The sequence below is a fragment of the Pleurodeles waltl genome, chromosome 9 (assembly GCF_031143425.1).
Source record: "Pleurodeles waltl isolate 20211129_DDA chromosome 9, aPleWal1.hap1.20221129, whole genome shotgun sequence".
Taxonomy (NCBI): Eukaryota; Metazoa; Chordata; class Amphibia; order Caudata; family Salamandridae; genus Pleurodeles; species Pleurodeles waltl.
The window spans coordinates 48,821,562-48,841,548 of NC_090448.1; the positions used below are offsets into that span (position 1 = coordinate 48,821,562).

Below are 19,987 nucleotides of genomic sequence, written 5' to 3' on the forward strand. Positions count from 1 at the left end.
ATACCACCGGGCCACAATAAGGCTGAAACAAAGTGGGAGGTATGTGTTCCTATTTTCAGAGGGGATGTAGCCTTGGACCTGGGTTGTCCCTTTTGGAGCATGGCGAAAACTTGGATATGGTGGGTCCATGTCTGCAAAGGAACTATAGGCAACAATTGATGGTCATGAAGAAGCCCAAAGTAGTTAGCGGTGGATAAAATCAATTCAAGCATGTCCATCCATCAATTTTTTTGTTTTTATCAAAAGGTGTTAATTCAGTGATCACAGAGTGGGCAGCAATCAGGGGAAGACTGGATCTGTCAAGAAAAAGAGAGAAGTTGGGAGGAGAGAGAAAATCCTGGGATGGGTCTAGAAGAGAGAGACAATGGAGGAAAGAGGGTGGAAGGACAGACAAGCTGTGAGGAGAGTGGGAGTCTGGGATCTGAAAGTGAGGCTTCAAGAAATGCAAAGAGGAGAGAGAATATGGATAGAGAGGCGAGGGGGAGAAAGGGGTCAGTAAGGTAAGAGACACAAAGAGGGGGTTTAATGTCTGAGGAGAAAGAATCTGTAAAGAGAGTCGAGAGGGAGAAAGGGGGATTAGGAGGGGGCTAGGAGGTGGCTAGGAGGGGTAAGAGATAGCCAGACCAAGAGGGAGACAGATTTGGAGAAGAGGAAGTCAAGGAAGGGAAATGTGAGCCTGGGAGTGAGAGAGACTGGAAAGAATAAATAAAGCTGGAGGGGACAGATACTAGAAAGGGAGAGAACACTGCATTGAGAGGGGAAGAATAGGAGGGGAGAGAGTCCGGAAGGAGTGAGTGAGAGAGAGAAAGACTAGGCGAAAATACAAAAAAACTAGAAGGAGAGAGAACATAGGAGGTGACAGAGACTACTTGGTGAAGTCTTCGTAGCCGAGATGTACTGTGATCTTAGATGACCCCTCTTCTAGCTTCTTCCATGAAGGAGTCCTTGGTGTCGGGTCAGACAGCAGGGGTTGAACACCAGAAGCACAGTGCTCCCTACACTAAAACCATGCACACAAAGAAAACGGACCCAAAAAATGACGCTATTTAACGCCTGGTCAGACCAGGCATTAAAGTGCAGTTAGGCACATTTCCTTAGGGAAACACCATGGATTCCACCATGATGTCCCTATTTTGGCCACATAGATGCCCACCCCAACCCCCAGCATCACCCCCACCCACACCACAGAGACACTACAGGTGGAGAGAGACCATCCCAGGTAGGTTTAGGTAAGTATATGTTTTAGTATTATTTGCCACTGGGGGCCACTTACATGTGGCCCCCTGCCTGGCACTGGGTCTGTTGGGGTTGTCAGGGCAACAATATCTAACAGATTTCCTTGCGTCATTTTTTTTAGCACTTTTAGTGCCTGCTCAGAGCAGGCGTTAAAAGGAGGCACACCATTGTTTACAATGGGTCCCTATGTACTCTGCAGGAGTAGCGCCAACATTTTGGTGCTACTCCTGCAGAGTACAATAATAGCGTCATCAAAAATGGTGCTATTGCCCCCTACCCTGCGCCATGGTGCGCCGTATTTTAAATAGGGTGCACACATGGTGGCAGTAGGGGGCAGTAAAGGGCACAAGAAAAGTGGCGCGGCACTATGTGCAGAGACACTTTTCTTAAATATGCCCCCAAGAAAAGCATGAGCACACATTTTGTGTATAAGGAGCGAACAGACGTGACCCAAGGTATGTGTGATATTGTCAGAGGAAGGGACTCAGCCCCCCCGCACCAAATAAAAAGAACAGCGGTGACAAACATAACAAATGAAAAATAGTGAGTTTCTTAGTAACGGGTTTCTTTATTTTGACAGCTCGGTCGCACACCGGTTCGTGTCCGACTGCGGAACTCCGCTGCCGAGCTCTCTTAGAAATAACATCTAAGGTCCTCATTAAAAATTCAACAAAACTGAGCCCGCACTGTTCTGAATAATTCAGTGAATTGTCTTAAGTGGGGACGGGCCTGGCCTCTAAGAAGCGGGCTCTGGTTAGGGAGAGATCTGTTTCAGGGAGAAGAACATAGGACTTGTTTATAATTTTTGTTTATTTTTTAATTCCATGTGAGTCAAGGCCACGGCCCGGAGAGCCAGCTGAACAGACCGAGTCACCAAGCGGTAGTGACGTAGCTGCTAGGTGGTCCCATCTCATATTTGGCACCTTGACTGTTAAGAGATGCGAGCACTGCATTCTGGGACTTGTAGTTTATCTGTACTTTGTAAATATTGCCTCATATCATACAATGCAGGTCAATGTTGCCTAGAAATGGAGGTTGGCGCAACGTGTCACATGTTGCTTGGGATTGCCCTGTTTCTAAGAGATCTTTGTTGGAACGCTGTGTAGTTAGGATGTGTGTGGGTGGGGTAGTGTGTGGCTAGGATGGTGTGTGGTTAGAATGTTGTGTGGTTGGGGTGGTGTGTAGTTGGGGTTGAGTGTGATTGGAATCCCGTGTGGCTCGGATGGTGTGTGGTTGAAATGCCGTGCGGTTGGGATGTTTGGAATGGTGTGTAGCAGGGATGGTGTGTGGTTAGAATGCTGTGTGGTTGGATGGTGTGTAGTTGGTATTGTGAGTGGTTGGAATGCTGTGTGGTTGGGATGGTGTGTGGTTGGAATGCTGTGTGGGTGGAATGCTGTGTGGGTGGGATACAGTGTGGGTGGGATGCTGTGTGGCTAGGATGGTGTGTGATTGGAATGCCGTGTGGTTGATGCTGTGTGGGTAGGATGCTGTGTAGTTAGGATGGTGTGTGATTGGACTGCGGTGTGGTTGGGAGGCAGTGTGGTCGGGATGGTGTGTGGTTGGGATGGTGTGTGGTTGGAATGCCGTGCGGTTGGGATGTTTGGAATGGTGTGTGGCTGGGATGGTGTGTGGTTAGAATGCTGTGTGGTTGGACGGTGTGTAACTGGTATTGTGTGTGGTTGGAATGCAGTGTGGTTGGGATGGTGTGTGATTGGGATGGTGTGTGGCTGGGATGCTTTGTGGTTGGAATGCTGTGTGGGTGGGATGCTGTGTGGTTAGGATGGTATGTGATTGGCATGCATTGTGGTTGGGATGCTGTGTGGTTGGGATTGGAATATTGTGTGGATAGGATGGTATGTGATTGGAATGATGTGTGGGTGGGATGCTGTATGGTTAGGATGGTGTGTGATTGGACTGCGGTGTGGTTGGGAGGCAGTGTGGTTGGGATGGTGTGTGGTTGGGATGGTGTGTGGTTGGAATGGCATGCGGTTGGGATGTTTGGAATGGTGTGTGATTGGGATGGTGTGTGGCTGTGATGCTGTGTGGTTGGAATGCTGTGTAGGTGGGATGCTGTCTGGTTAGGCTGGTGTGTGGTGGGAATGCTGTGTGGTCGGGATGGTGTGCGATTGGGATGCTGTGCGGATGGAATGCTGTGTGGGTGGGATGCTGTGTAGTTAGGATGGTGTGTGATTGGACTGCGGTGTGGTTGGGAGGCAGTGTGGTCGGGATGGTGTGTGGTTGGGATGGTGTGTGGTTGGAATGCCGTGCGGTTGGGATGTTTCGAATGCTGTGTGGCTGGGATGGTGTGTGGTTAGAATGCTGTGTGGTTGGACGGTGTGTAACTGGTATTGTGTGTGGTTGGAATGCCGTGTGGTTGGGATGGTGTGTGGCTGGGATGCTGTGTGGTTGGAATGCTGTGTGGGTGGGATGCTGTGTGGTTAGGATGGTATGTGATTGGAATGCAGTGTGGTTGGGACGCTGTGTGGTTGGGATTGGAATGTTGTGTGGATAGGATGGTATGTGATTGGAATGATGTGTGGGTGTGATGGTGTGTGGGTGGGATGTTGTATGGTTAGGATGGTGTGTGGCTGGAATGCTGTGTGATTAGGATGGTATGGGATTGGAATGCTGTGTGCTTGGAATTGTGGGTGACTGGGATGGTGAGTGGTATATTCTATAGACAAAGCTACATTTAAATCCTCCACTATGGGCCTCCATTCTTCAGTATACGTACATATGTAGAGTACCACATGCAGTGGCGTAGTTTAGGTCCCATAGGCAACAATGTAAGAAAGGAAAATTGTTCGGTCTGACCTCTCTTTGGTTAGTTAAAGGTAGCCATAATTTCGAACAGTTTTGGAACCCTATAAAATATAAAGCCTCTAGAGTCTTTTTGGCTGAAACAAGGGCAGAGGACATTCTTAGATCTGCCCATAGGTCCATGGTATAAGCATTGAGGACGTTTTATTGCGAACCTGTGGCTCATGCCTATTTCGTGGGAGCGAACAGGCTTTTATCAAGCATAATATGGCATAATATGAGCTTCTGGTCTTGTAATAAAATGCAGATGCCAAAAGGCAGCAGGGTGCTGAACATGGTCAGAGACAAGCATAAAGTCAGCGAGTGACAGGAGAGGAAGCTGGGTTGAGGATGGTTCTCTAAAGACGTGAGTTTTCAACTCTTTCCCAAATATGGATGGCTGGTTGTGCCTGACAGCTGTCAGCATCTGGAATGATGAACCAATTGTAGTCCTGTCTCAAGGCTGCAGACTGAAGACTGAGGGAGTCTCTTAGAAGACTGATATTCTCCATCAGTGTTGGTGCGCCTCAAGAGAAGGATTCAGATAAGACAAACCGAAGGTAGGCCGAGTGCCAGAGGTGACAAAAAATGGCTCAACTTCAGCTGCTTGTAGGTGTTCATCCTGGTAGCTTGATCTTCTGACCATCTGACAACATGGATAGGTGCCCTAAACTCTCTAGCGATATGGGGCCAGATGTATCAAAGGGTTTTTCCCATTCTGTGTCAATGGGAAAATGTGTTCGTACATATGGCCCATGGTGTCTTGGAAACGTTCAGTGCACCAAATCTGTGGTTGGTCCTGGGCACTCCTCTGGCTAAGTCCTGATGGGTGCTCACCCGTTTGCCGTGTGGTCAGCCAGGTGGCATACATAGACTGGATCCCGACTTATGATTCGTTACAGCCCAGTCCTGCTGTAGGGTCACCACGGCATGGAATGGAAGGGACATTCCTCATTATAGACACATCTTCCTTGCATTGTCCACCCACGATATGTCATTCACTCTCCACCAAGCCGGGAAGGTACTTCCATTTGGAGGGGGCTGTAGCGACCATATTTAAGCTGGCTTGGGGAGCCTGCCATAGGTAATGGTTTATGGAATATGGGTGCTGTCCTGCACAGATTTGCATAGTAGCATGTAGAACTATAGTGGGCTCGTCACTGTGTGACTGTCACTACTGTGAGTAGTGTGTATTGGAACTAGTCTGTAATGCAAATGCTGGGCGCATGGATGGGAATCACTCCCCAAAAAGGAATTTCCCATGTACTTACCTAGGAGAGGGCAACTTGAACCCAATGGTAGGGAGGGGCAAGGCAGCGGTAGGGGATTGTAAATATGCCCCTAAATACATAGGCACTGTGAACCCCCACTTTTGATCTACATTTCCAGTGCTCACATTGCCTGAGGGATATTCCTGCAGCACCGGTGCACATTGTCGGATTTTTTTCCCCTGAATGTTTCTCCCCGAAAGGTGCTTCCAATACCACATTCACCCACTCTAGAGGCAAAACCTTCAACACTTTGGCAGGACTTTTTAAATATGGTGGATTGTGCTGCGCCACCTTGATGCAGGAGGAAAATCAATGACAATGATGGATAGAAATTCTGCCTGACACTTTGGCCTGGATTTATCATTATGCAACAAGAAAACTTGCTGCGCTGCGTCAAATGGAGACGGCAGAAATGCGCCAAATCTATTAAGATATGGCACATTCCTACTCTCTCCCTGAGCTGGCACACTATGTCCTGCCTAGCGCTATCACAGGCACCCTGGTGCCATGGTGCAAAGGTGGCTGCGTTACAGGTAGGATTGTTTTTGTGCAGGAAGGGGCATCTTCCTCCACAAAAACAATCCGCAGAGGTGTTTTCCTCTCTCTAATGGCCAGATGTATCAAAGGGTTTTTCCCATTCTTTGACAATGGGAAAATGTGTTTGTACATATGGCCCTAAGGGGGTCATTCCGATGGACTGCCAGGGCCGGGGACGGAGGAAGCACCGCCAACAGGCTGGCGGTGCTTCAGGGGCCATTCTGACCGCGGCGGTAAAGCCGCGGTCAGAAAAGGGAAACTGGCGGTTTCCTGCCGGTTTTCCCCTGTCCCAGGGAATCCTCCACGGCGGCGCTGCAAGCAGCGCCGCCATGGGGATTCCGACCCCCTTCCCGCCATCCTGTTTCTGGCGGTTTTCACCGCCAGAAACAGGATGGCGGGAACGGGTGTCGTGGGGCCCCTGGGGGCCCCTGCAGTGCCCATGCCTATAGCATGGGCACTGCAGGGGCCCCCTAACAGGGCCCCATAAAGATTTTCAGTGTCTGCAAAGCAGACACTTAAAATAGCGACGGGTGCCACTGCACCCGTCGCACCCCTTCAACTCCGCCGGCTCCATTCGGAGCCGGCTTCATTGTTGAAGGGGCTTTCCCGCTGGGCCGGCGGGCGGCCTTCTGGCGGTCGCCCGCCGGCCCAGCGGGAAAGTCAGAATGACCGCCGCGGTCATTTGACCGCGGTATGGTCTCCTGGCGGTTCCCGCCAGGCGGGCGGCGGAAGCCGCCCGCGGGAGTCAGAATGACCCCCTAAGTGTGCTGCAGAATGCGTACAACTTTGACGCATTCCCAGGTTTACAAGTCTTAGAGGGTCATCCATGCGGTCACCGCCATTTGGCCGCTCCGCGGTCAAAAGACCGCAGAGGCCATTTTGGCTTTCCTGCTGGGCCGGCAGGCGCCCGCCAAAGAAGCGCCCGCCGGCCCAGCGGGAAAGTCCCTGCAACATAGAAGCCGGCTCCGAATGGAGCCGGCGGTGTTGCAGGGGTGCGACGGGTGCAGTTGCACCCGTCGCGATTTTCACTGTCTGCTAAGCAGACAGTGAAAATCATGCTGGGGCCCTGTTAGGGGGCCCCTGCACAGCCCATGCCAGTGGCATGGGCAGTGCAGGGGCCCCCAGGGGCCCCACGACACCCGTTCCCGCCATCCTGTTCCTGGCGGTAAAAACCGGCAGGAACAGGATGGCGGGAAGGGGGTCGGAATCTCCATGGCGGCGCTGCTTGCAGCGCCGCCATGGAGATTCAGCCCAGACAGGGGAAATCCGGCGGGAAACCGCCGGATCCCCTTTTCTGACCGCGGCTTTACCACCGCGGTCAGAATGGGCAGGAAAGCACCGCCAGCCTGTTGGCGGTGCTTTCCGTCGTTCACGGCCCTGGCGGATTTTACCGCCAGGGTCGGAATGACCCCCTTAGTCTGGGTTTGCGTCAGAAAGCATGGTTGGATGCGTGGGAACAGACGCTCCCCCGATGTAATTCTTTTCCGGCACAGAGTAACGCTAGGCAGCAACTTGTTCGAACTTTTTGTGGCAACTGGGACATATGATTTTACTTTTGTGCCAACTCTATCTGGAATTAACATTTTTTGTTCTTTTAAGATTAGCTCCTTTTCCTCTGTTAGATCCTTGCACCTCTCTCAGAATAGGCTTTGAGCTCAGCGCATAATGCCCAAGGATAAGATGAGGATGCTTGAAGTGATCTTTATTTAGTCTCTGCAAGATCACTCTGGAAAGGATATAGTGGGAACTTAGTAAAATACCGGAAAACCTTGAAGTTAGTGCAATAATCATCCTAACAGATGGCCACAAGAGGGTGCCAGATTATAACAAAAGGCCTTTTTGAGAGGCGAATGAGAGCGCCCAAACAGCAACATATCATTTTGCTTGGGGCTCCAAAAATCCTTACACACTACATTAACTTAACTATAGCTTTTATGAAAGTTTTGATGATTTTTAGTCACCCATTAAATTGTGATTTCTGCACAATTACAAGTTGTGTGATGCTTATTGCAGCTAGTAATTACCAGGTGAACCCTTCTTTAAATTTTGGCAGGTAAAACCTGCTGGAACTCAATGAGTGGAAAACACCCAGTATTTACCTGGACATGAGGATTTCAGTGCAGGAAGCACCATAATCTGCATAGGATTCCCCAAAATCTTGGAATGAATGAAAAGTATGGCATGAGATAAACTTCCACTTTGGCCCTCATTGTTAGTGTCCAACAAGTCTGGCATAACTCAGGAGGGGGGGAGCACCCCCACCTGCAGAAAAAGCAACAATTCCTTCAATTCGCAAACCTCACAAAAACCTCACTCTATGCTGCTCCTACCAAACCATATAATTCCACAATCAAGTTGTCAACATTTTCACAATGTTCATGGCTAACAGGATAAGGTGCGGGCTTTCCTCCTTGAGCCATGCAGACCGAGATGACTTTTATATATCTGGAGGCCACAATTAAAAATCCTTACACCTTATCGAAATAGTTAAGCGCAGGGAGGGGGGATGCAGTTTTGTTATCCTTAGGCACTGAGAAAGAGTTTGACTGACAGCCCCAGATCATTCAGGGTTGGGTCATGCTTTGTGGAATGGATTTTAGCCGGATACAAAAGACCAACAGTGAGAATACGAATGAATGGCCGACTTTCTGAAGCACCAAAATACACATCCAGTGACACACCCAATATGGCTGCCCTCTGTCTCCCCTACTCGTCGGACTTACGCTTGAACTCCCTTCTACAGGAGAAACCCCCTATCAAAGGCAGCGTATTAGAGCTTGGCCCCTTTAAGCATACAGCCTTTGTAGATGGCATCTTAGTTCCAAGGAAGATACCAGAGCCGTCCCTTAAAGTGTTACAATCGGAGAAAGCCTATGGGGGGTCCCCTATCAACCAGAAAAAAATCCAAAGCGTTGCCTTGGCCAGAGAAGCCTGTTGGTTAGGGATGCTGCAGACATACACCCACTTTTTAGCCAATCCCAAACCTACATCACTGTGCCATTGAGGATGAACTGAGTATTCAATTTGGGACTCCCAGTCTGTCGTTAATCATGTTATCTAGGTTGGGGCATATAGGAGTCAAGAAAATGATGGTGCAAACAAAACATTTTATACATGTTTCAAGTCATACCACTTGACCTAAAGTTGGCAATATCAAACATTTACAAGATCGCTGCGCCTCTTTTATTTGGGAAGGGAAAGCTCCAGATCTAGATGGAGCCAGTGTGTCAAACACCCTAAACATGGAGAACCATGTCCTATCTTAGACACTAATACCAGGCCTCCCAATTTCGATAAATGTTTGAATGGTCTCAAGGTGACACTGACAATTTATGGTGCTTTATAGATCAAAACTTAATGAGGTTCCAAGAAGTCCAGAGGACCCTGGGGAAGGTTTGTGGGGCGGGGGGATTGGGATCATGGGCTAGCTATATCATGCACCCAGTTACGGGGGTAACATAAAGGTCTACGACAACGCAGGACTCAGAAGGAGACTGACCACCTCCCCTTTCACATGGTCATTCTGGAACATAATCTTCACCCAAGAGTTAGAGATGGTGAAATTCGAATCTTGAAAGGATGGTGGGTGGTTTGGATTACAGGACCTCTTTGACAAAGGTTTGATTACATCCTATTATTAAGTTTAAATGGACTTTATACCTCTGGACAGGAAACAGTTCCACTACCTACAATTATGAAATTGGGCACCCCAACCGGAGGTGAAAGCTGAGGCGACTAGGGTGCTCTCTCTATTAAGGGCCCCCTCCAGACACTTCTCTCTCCAACGCACTTGGTTTGAAAATTCTTCCAGATCCCAATCGCACAGCAACCCCACAGCAAATACCCCCCAGTCCACCTTAAGTGGTAGAAAGAGCTGGGCGTAACTTCTAACATGAAGCAATGGGAGGAGATTTTCCAGACAGCGAATACCTTTGCCAGATATTGCTGAGATTGACTCTTTCGTTGCTTTTCAAAAACACTTAAAAACCTGGCTTTTCAAGTCCTAGGCCTGTTCTTTTAAGATGTCTGAGATTAGTTGTTGCTTCCTTCATTTTTTCTTCTTATGTTTTGTAGCTTAGGGCTGTTCTTCTTGTTCTTCTCTTGGATCCTGGATAGGGTTTTGGAATTCCTTAGGTGCAGCGCCTTGGTATCTGGGCCTCCCCGTGCTTTGCTGCGCAGAAGTCAAACTTTTTGATGCTAGTGCAGCAAAGCACCACCATAGCATCAAAAAAGTGGCTCTATTGTCCTAACGACCGGCATGCTGCGTCGTATCGTAAATCATCATTACCTGGGCCAGGGGCGAAGCAAGAAAAGTGGTGCATCAGGAATGATGCGCCCCTTTCTTGTAAATATGCCCCTATGTGCTCTACATTTTGGGAACCTCAACCAAATTTATACAGGATTGTCTTGTCAAAAGAGAGTGAGAGGTCTCTGAGTTCAAGATGAGAATAAACAAGTGTTGTGAAGGCTGTGAAGGAAGAAAGGAATAGGGGAATATTCAGAAAGCATTACCCGAGAGGGAGTAGAGTTTGCATGGGTTTGTGTGTAGACCAGGACGTAGGGACATGAGTTTAGGATTAAGAGGGAGGGAGGGAGGGTTTGGTGTCAGTTACAATGTAGGTATGAACCCATTATGTTATTTTCTCTTTAAACGAAAAAGTCAATAGTGTTTGAAACTTTAGACTGGTGGGGATAGATGTTGTGATTGTCACACTTTTCTATTCACAAATTCTGTCTTTGTATGTCACTGCATTGCAATCTGTTATTTTTCTGTTGTTTGGTTTGATTGACAGGGTTTGGTTAAGAATGTTTTATATAGTATTGCCAATAATCAATTACTCTTGTGTGATCTAACATGACGATAATTATTATTTATTATTTATTTATGTATCGATTTATTTAATGTTTTTATATAACGTGAACAAGGTCGTAGAGCACCAGAAAGCTTTACATAGCACATCAAATAGTATTATGAGTATGGAAGTATAGCCACACAATTCATTGATTTTGGTACAAGGTAAGAAATGAAAACAAAGCATTGTGAACAAAAGCAATGGTCTCACAATTTATCTTTAGCACGAGAAGATAACAACGGTCACAATGTAATCTCTCGGTATCATGACTATCCGTCTCGATATGTCGATATGTCAAGCAATTGACCGTTTGCGACTGTAAAATGGCCTTGTACAATGTACCATCCCTATTTTGCAAGCCAGTATCCTGTTACTGACTCACAAAATAGGGATCGCGGCTCGCAATTAGGAAGAGGCGTTCCAAGGGTGTCCCTTCCTAAATGCGACTCGCAGGGGATGTATGATTGTTTTGTGACCGAGAATGGGGTCACAAAACAATTGTAGTTAACACCAATTTCAAATTTGTGTTAACCCATTTGCAACTTTCCCTTTGTGAATGGTAGCAAAAATGTTTTTTCAGAGTAGGCAGTGGTCCCAGAGACCACTGCCTACTCTGAAAAAATGAAAAGAAAACATTTCATTTTCATTTTTTAAAAGCAGCCCGGGCTGCATTTAAAGAAAACTGCTTTATTGAAAAAGCAGCCACAGGCATGGTGGTCTGCTGACCTTGGCAGGCCACCATCCCTGTGAGTGTGACCATTCCCAAATGACTTGCAAATTGCGACCACCTCATGAATATTCATGAGGCACATCCATTGCAACCCATTTGGGAGTCGCAAACAGTGTGGTTGACATTGTTGTACATTTTGTTTTGCGGTTCGCAAATGGATTGCAAATTGTCAGTCCCAAAACAAAAGGTTGTACATCTGACCCTTAGTTGTTTGACTATGGATAGTCTGAATTTCTGGGAGGGCTGAGTTTTAAATTCTAGGAGCTCATCTGGAAAATTACTGGTTCACGGTCCATTCATTCTTGAACACTGGGATTTCAAGTTAGTGTGTCCTTACTCCCCAACTGCCTTGGACTTCTGCAACACTCCATTTTTTGGCTATGTAATTTGATTGGTCAGAATGGATGATTCCATGTACAGGCAATTTTAAACATGGGTTTTCCTTCAAGCATTCAGTTTAAGGAGGACAAGGTTGGAGTGATCTCACCAGATCAATTTGTACCTAAGACCAGGAGTGCAGTGATTTCCAACACAGCAGTTAGTTTTGGGTATACCGTCTAATATGGCATTCCTGTAGTCCAATCTGGAAAAGACCAACAACTGTGAAACCACTTGCAGGATTTAAATAGTAGGAAGGGTTTGATGTCTCAGAAGTGTTTGACTTAGAAGTTGGCCAATCTGGTTACCACCTGGATGTGGTTTAAGAAACTCAGGCCCATATTTATCCTTTTTCTGTGCCGCATTTGCATCACTTTTTGATGCATAAGCGGCGCAAACTTACAAAATACGGTGCTAAAAAGTATAAATATGGGCCTCAGTGTTCTGACCAGAGTGAAGCCTAGGGATTTGTCTGTTTGGAAGCTGGCAGCCTGGCAGTCCAGAAGTTGGTTGAGGCTAACCATTTTTCAACTGGTGCTGGGGATACGTTTGGTGGGAGTAGAAGGAAGTCGGTCTTTTGGGGTTCAGCTTAAGATGACAGGAAGTCATGTAAGTTTGTATTTTGTCAAGACTTGGCGATAGATGACAACTGTCGATGTCTAGAAGAAACTCAGGTGTAGGTGAGTGTCATCTGCAAATTCATCTGCATTTTTTGGGTACAAGTAACTCATTAGTGTGGTGTGTTAATGTAAGAACCCAAAAAAGCCAAGTTATTGTTAGATGCCTCTTGTGTCAACACTGAGCTCGTTGAGTTACCCAAGTAGAGCGTACAACAGCGAGTGAACTTGGAATTACAGTGCCTCCATAATTATAAATTGATGTTCTTTTTATTTTGCACACTGATTACTGATTTTAGTCGTTCTAAGTATAAACCAAGTTTGGTTGATAAGGTACAGATGCATAGGAATATAAAATGATTTGTAGTGGATCACAGAGGCTGGTCAAGCAGGCGCAAGTAAACAGAGGTCTCCTGGGTACAGAGTTTGAACACAAGTAATTAGACCTCCTCTTCAGCTAGCTTTGATAGCAAGATAGCCCAGTTAATTAAACACTCACCCATGACATCTGGGGTGACCTGTAGGCTTAGATTTGAAATCCTGGCAAGGTCAAACGCTCTTTCAATCCTTATGAAGTGGGCAGATTAAGTGTAATTAAATAGCAAAACCATGGAATAAAGCGGTCTAACTCAGTGTTTACTGCTGAAGTCTGAAGGACACAATGGACTAAGCCTTCCATCCTTCTGGGGTTGATAAATTGAACATAAATAAATGTGCTAACACTATCACTATGTTATTTACAGCACGTAAAAATAGTATAACTGTAGTATGAAGCACACATACAAAACAATTTATTATTGCTCTGCACTAGAATGGATCGCAAAAAATGTGCCATAAATGAACAAAACTGTGAACAGTAGATATTTAAGTACAAAAGCAAGAAACTTTATTTTCAAAGGACAAGAAAAAAGAGTGGAAAGATAGAGTTTACCAGTCGGCGGACCGAGGTCCAAGCTGGTCTCGTTGGCATCTGCTTCGTCTTCCAAGAAATACTGCGGTGACTGCAATATCGTGGACTCTTCATTCTCCTGACTGGATGAACCCGAGCCTTGGCCAGCCTGGAGAAGGCTGGTCAGAAGGCTGGCTTCCCGGGCCTCCAGTGGACCAGGCTCAACAGACTCCAATGACTCAAGGTGAGGTATCATCGTCAGCTCCATCAGAGACGTCGATGTGAGGCCCTCCGTCGTGGGTTCCTCTGTGGCCACAAGGCCTAACCACAAGGAAGCTTTGAAGAGAAGAAGATAAGAGACCATGAGGAGTTGGAAAATGGGATGAAGGTATCTGAATGATAGCAAAGCAAAGAAAGTCAAGTCAACCAGCCAACACTCTGACATTGGAAAACCGTGGCTCGTTGATGAGGCAGGACACAGAACACAAGTATTGTATACTCCCATTCATAAACCTAATTTTACATATGTGTTTGCGGCGTGCAAACAAAATACTGGAGCAAAAATATTGTGTGGATAAAATATTGTGTCAAGAATATTGTGGGCAAAATATCTTGAAGGGAAGTTTCTATAGGTAAGCAAAGTTTTACTATATATACAACTCCACATATATGTACCTTGACGATATATATATTTTCAAGGCACGTAGATGTGGAGTTAACAATAGTACATCTATACTTACCTATTTGCACTTATCTTCTCGATATTTTGTTCCTCTATATTTTTGACACAATATTCTGTCAACATGATATTTGTTTTTCCGATAGTCTATCAGTGATCCTGTGTTGTGAAGTGCCTTACAGTTCTAGCATACTGTAGTTTTAGAATGTCTATAACCTTACCGGCTCTGTCCTGGCAGAAGCCAACATTTTCACTCTCACTTGTAGGAGACACCACTATACTCAGACAAGCATCCTTTATTTTGTATCTTCCACCCTTGGTCATCTCAAAACCCAATCTGTTTAATGCACGACATGGTTGAAGCTTGTACCCTTTTGGACCCACTTTGCCAACATACCTTCTGGCTGTGCACCATTTTTCATAGTGTTGTAACCAGTGCTTAATTTGTAAATAAAAACGTGCAGGTGCCCAAAGCTCTCCTCTTAAACACACAGCTGCTGCATTTAAATGTGCGAGCACAGAATATTGAGGCAGCGGAATCCTGAAGCCATCTCGGGCCTCTTCAATCCATTTAAAGCCACTTCCTGCCCCTTCAGCTCACTCTAGCAGGTTTCTGCTTTCTCCCTTTGTGAAGCTTTTTCGATTTTTCCAATGCACAGTATTCCGAGAGGTGTTTCCTCTCCTATTGGTGGTGACATCTGGGCCCATATTACGAATATGGTGCGCATTCCTAGGTGGCGCCACAGCACAGCTTTAAACAGTTGCACCGGGTGCAAACAGGGACAGTGCGCCCCGATATCATGAATGCTCTGCTGTCACGGCAGCTGCAAACTTATGCTTCAGTGAAATATGGAGCCGCTGTTGTAAAACCACTTCCTGTTTCACTGTGCAGGCGGCAACTTTAAAGCGGGGGTTACAGATCTCCCTGCAGGTGGGTGCATTGAGTGACTACACAAGCCTGTAAGGGGATGTCTGGGGAGTCCCCCTCTTTTCCCCTTCCAGAGGACTCCACTATCGACGATGAGCATCCATTTTGTGACGCACTGTCAGTGTGCCTCCTAAGGGCATGTTTGGCTCTGCCATGTGTCCATAGTACAGCACAGGCGCAAAGTGAGTCCCTCATTTACATTGGGCCACGCTCTCATGCAAATGAGGGAACACCCTCTCGAGATAGCGCTGGTGGTACGTGTGTTCCAGCCTACCAGCATTACAGAAGGGGCCACACAAGAGTCTGCAGCTCCTTCTGTAACACATTGCACTCCCCGGGCCACTATCTGTAATACAGTCCACGGACACGCTAGAGCCAACTCAGGCTTTCATCCTTCCAATGTTAACCAACTGAGCACCATTAAAGTGGGATTTGGGAGCTCCTTTTACTGACAATTTAGAAGCAACAAAAATGTAGTGTGCTCCATTTAAAGGTGATGTTAATATTAATATCGCTATTTTTGTCCCACCATAATGTTTCTGTCCGGAATGTTTTTTTTCATATATACATTGTTTTTGTCAGATAATTATCCCTGACTTCGTCAAATTAATCTGCCACGGGAGCACGTAAAAATCACCAATGATTGTGGGGTGCTTTTAAAAGTAGAGATATTCAACGGAAATATAGGGAATGCGATAAAACATAAAATGCATCATTTAAGATCGAAATACCGTTTGAAAAGTTTGAAACTTAGGGTATAAAAATACGCTAACCTGAACGAGGGGGCACCTGAATTTCAGCTTCTATTACAAGCAAAAGGTAAAATGTGCACTACACATATCACAATAACAATACATAACACATCTACTTAGCGCCGAACAGTTGGTGCACAATAATTCCTAATAAAAGTTGTGGTCCATGACCTCTGCGAGATACCGTCGAATTCAAGGTCAGTGCAAGGGGGAAGTAACCTAGACTTCCACGGAATATAACAGACTTAAAGAATTTTCAGTGTACCATAAATGTAATACAAAATAATTTATTACTTCATTTATAACTTAGATCATATTAATCCAGACAGAAAATTCTTTAAATCTGTTATATTCCGTGGAAGTCTAGGTTACTTCCCCCTTGCACTGACTTTGGATTCAACTACATTTATTACCCTGGTCATAAGTGTTAGAGGGTATTTGCCTCATTGTTTTACACTCTGAGAGATACCGTCAGGCAGCAATGGACACCTATGTGCACACTCTGAAAAGAAACTGTGGTCCAAGAACTTTCACTGTAAATCAGCCATTCAGCCATTCAAAGTTTGAGCTGTCTACTGGTGCACCCCTTGAGGACCTTTTTTATGTAGTTGTGGATTTTATTTCAATAGTTCTTTACAAGTTGGGGCTTGCAGTTTTGTCCTTTCCATCAAAAGTATTGGGTTTACAAGTCCAATCATGCAAAGCCCTGTGGTATTTAGGAAAAGAAAGAGCCTATTCACAAACTGCACGTTGCAGGAATAATGTTAAATTACTTAAATTGACCTTCACATATACAATATTTGTTAGTGTTAAAAAGTTTGATTACCTGAAAAAATAAATAATTTAAAATTCTGAATAATTAACGTATTTTTAAACATTATTAAACTTTTAAACTTTATTTTTTAAATTAATTTAACAAATAACTCCTAAATACATTTAGAAAGTATTCATTAAATAATAATATTCTAGAATTTATATTTATGAGCCTCATTTAGACTGGTGGAGGTGTATTCTGTTGTAAAGGCAATGAAGTATCCTCTCTGCTAAAGCAAAGTTCTGCCCACCTCACTTAGAGACAGTGGGAACTTTGGTATGTAGACAGTGGACAGTACTTGGTCTCCGCTCCCTACATATCCGTTCGACGGCCTGATGGAATAAGGGCTGTCAGAGGTTTGGCCATGTGATCGTCTGGACCTATTTAGAGTAGGCAAACAGATGGACAGGTTTTGCTTCCACATAACAAAATGTGGCAGTCTGTGAAAGTGTCACACTTTACATGACTACCATGCCATGGGAGAACGCTACCATGGCGAGCCAGTCATTGTTATTTTATTTTCAAAAACAAAATTCCAATTTTGATTTTTAAATTTAAAAAAATTGAGAGTTATATATGTCAGAGCCATCCGTCAAATTTTCCATGCCTTTATAGGGACAGCTGTAATAGCGGTTCTCAGAACTGCAAGGGATGTCCGCTGGGTTCTGGGCATCTCTAAATTTGGCAGGTAGAGTACCCCCACATGCGGGAGTAAAGTACTCCTCCATGGCGAGTGCCCATATTCCATCCGCCACACTCAAAATCAAACCCTATGCCCTTTGCCTCGCAAAGCGCAGCAAATACCCGAAAGGATGTCCTGGCACTAGAGTAGGGAGGGTGATACCAGACCTAAGGAGAACTAGGACAGCCTTATGAGGCACACCTTTTAACTGTTTCCCAAAACAGAAAGCAGTTAGTGATACTTTGAAATTTGACTGTAGAATGTTCCGGAACTTAGGACCTTAATGGGAAACGAATTGGCCTGCGTTTGTGATTTCCTGATGGTGGGTACTATTAAAAGCTTGGAATCAGAAGAACATAGGGTCCAAGTAGAGTGATAAGGCCTGAATTTGGATCTAAGATAAGTGGACAGCAGACATGGTGCTTTAAATACCATGCACTTCTTGAAGGGAGTCCTGTGTAAGAACCTTTGTTTCACTGCAACATGAAATTGGTGACAGATTTAAGTTTAAATAGGCTTCTGAGTTTTGAATTATCCAAAGATGAGGACTAACAAAATAAGAGACAGAGATAATACGAGTTTCGATAATCCAACCATGAAGTGACCAAGAAGTTCAATACCTTTTTTCCTGGCAGAAACTGGCAAGCCAGGAATAATTTTCCTGAGCAAACAGAGGATGGAGAAGCAAATTACGGACACATAGTTGACGTGATCCAAGAAGGAGAGACTACTGTGGAACACGAAGCAAAGGATGTTTGCTGAGTTGACAGGAGTGTGTATTGGTTCCAATTCTTGAGGCCACAGGGCCAGAGACAAGGTGATGGACTGTTGACCAAAGAACAGTACCTTTGTCTTATTGCTGTTAAGACAGTTTCCCTGCTCCTTTATGACCACTGTGTTCCTGCAGAGGCCAAAATTAGACAGGGCTTGGATCTGACTATTAGAAATGGATAAGACAATTCGGGTGTCATCAGCAGGGGTGGCTCCTCCACAATGGTGAAGAAGCATCGCCTCACTGGCTCAGAGCCAGCAGCTGAAAAATAAAAAATATTTAATTATAGTTTTATTTTCCAGCTGCTTGGCCATGGGAAGGGGGATGAGGAGTGGAGTGAGTGCACTTGAAAGTGCGCATATCAAGACGGCCGGCCAAACTGACATGCGCACTTAGGTTTTTCCAACCTGGCTGTGTTGCACAGCTGGGTTGGAGAAACAGCACAGACTCCAGTGCACTGTCTGAGGGACTGCTGGGACAGCACCGCCATCGGGAGAGGAGCGATGTGTCTGGTGGCAGCAACAGATAGGTACGTTTAAAAAATATATATTTTATTATTCTGCCACACGCCCCCTTGAGATTTGAGGCAGACACCACTGGTCATCAGCATATGATATAATGTGGAGCCCAGCTGAATGTACAAGAGAAGCTAAGGGTGAAACGCATACATTGCATACAGTGGGGTTGAAAGATGAATTCTGAGGAACACCACAGGCAATAGGAATGGCATTAAAATGGTAGGCTGGAAAGACTACCACTTAAAATCTGGAAGGAAGGATCCAAGCCATTTAAGAGTATACTTGCATACACCCACACTGAGGAGGCGATGCATATGAGTGGAGAGAAAGTAGGATTCTTTTTAAATTTCATTTATGAAGAACTTTTATGAATAAAACACCATATTTTAATTATTAAAATATTTAATAAAGTTTTGATTTGATTAGTTTTTTAAGTATCTTTATTAGCATTTTCAATTGGGTGTCACATTGCTGTACACACATTTCGGCAGTTAAACTTCCAGTGTGGGAAGGGTTCACAATGACCCTGTGCCAACACTCCATGCACTAAGGATACCTCAAGCGGGTCACGGATATTGAGGACTGCGACTTCCCTAACCAACCCAATAGTTGATGCCTCCACTAGATAAACAACAATAATAACAACAGTGCATGCGTTGATGCCTCCCTCCTCGCAGTTCACCCACTGGGAACCAACTACTATGCCCTCCACCCGGTCCCCCACCCAGCGTTACCTCCACATTTCCCATGTTTAATTTTGCAATACTCGGGCTCCCTTCTACAGGTTCCGCTACCCCCTTGTCCTCAGAGTTCCACCGCTATCCCCAACATTCAAATCCACTGTTACCCTTGATGATGATTTTACCATTCATGGGGGCGTGCACTGTTCACCCTTGATGATGCTTTTCCCTTTCATGGGGGGGCGTGCACCCCACTTGTGTTATAGCTTCTCCAAGTAAATTCCCCAGAGATCAAGGCTAACCCACTTTACCACAGCTTTTTGCCAATGTGAGTGCCATGTTGGATTTCCATGCCATGGCTAAACAACATTTTGCCAAGACCAAGGCCAAATTCTGAAAGAGGACAAGTTGTTTTGTCTTTTACGAAACAGGCCGCACATTTAATAGTGGCAAAAGACAGGTAGGTTATTAATAATTATTTGAGATTCATTTACAAAGTTATTTTTAAAGGGTAAATAATAACAAATGTGAATCTATATATTTAAGAAGTGTTAAAATATTAAAATAGAACTTTGTTTCCAAAGAGTGGAAACATGTCAAGTTGTACTGGTGGACTGTGATGCACCATTTCTCAATTACTCTTGCAGCTGACAAGAGGGGCTCCCAGGAAAATTGAATTTTCTGTCTTATAAATGTTATTTCCAAGTAGTTTTCAAGTGCACCATATTTTTTTCTTGGATCTCCATGTATTAACTTTTTTTCCAATGGATTTCCAGCGAAAAAGGCCGAGTTGAATTTGCCTCTTGTTTTCTCATTTTTAGGTTTCGCCTCAAGTACGGCATGCTATGTTGC

The 19,987-nt window shown here is 45.3% G+C and overlaps 1 protein-coding gene across 2 annotated transcripts in view; it reads right to left on the reverse strand.

Moving 5' to 3' along the window:
- PODXL2 (podocalyxin like 2) overlaps positions 1-19,987 on the reverse strand; it is a 313,504-nt gene that overhangs the window by 145,007 nt on the left and 148,510 nt on the right. For both annotated transcript variants that reach the window (XM_069206259.1, XM_069206258.1), the window contains exon 2: positions 13,353-13,646. In XM_069206259.1, coding sequence (XP_069062360.1) covers positions 13,353-13,646 — 294 coding nt within the window. The remainder of the gene's footprint in view (positions 1-13,352; positions 13,647-19,987) is intronic.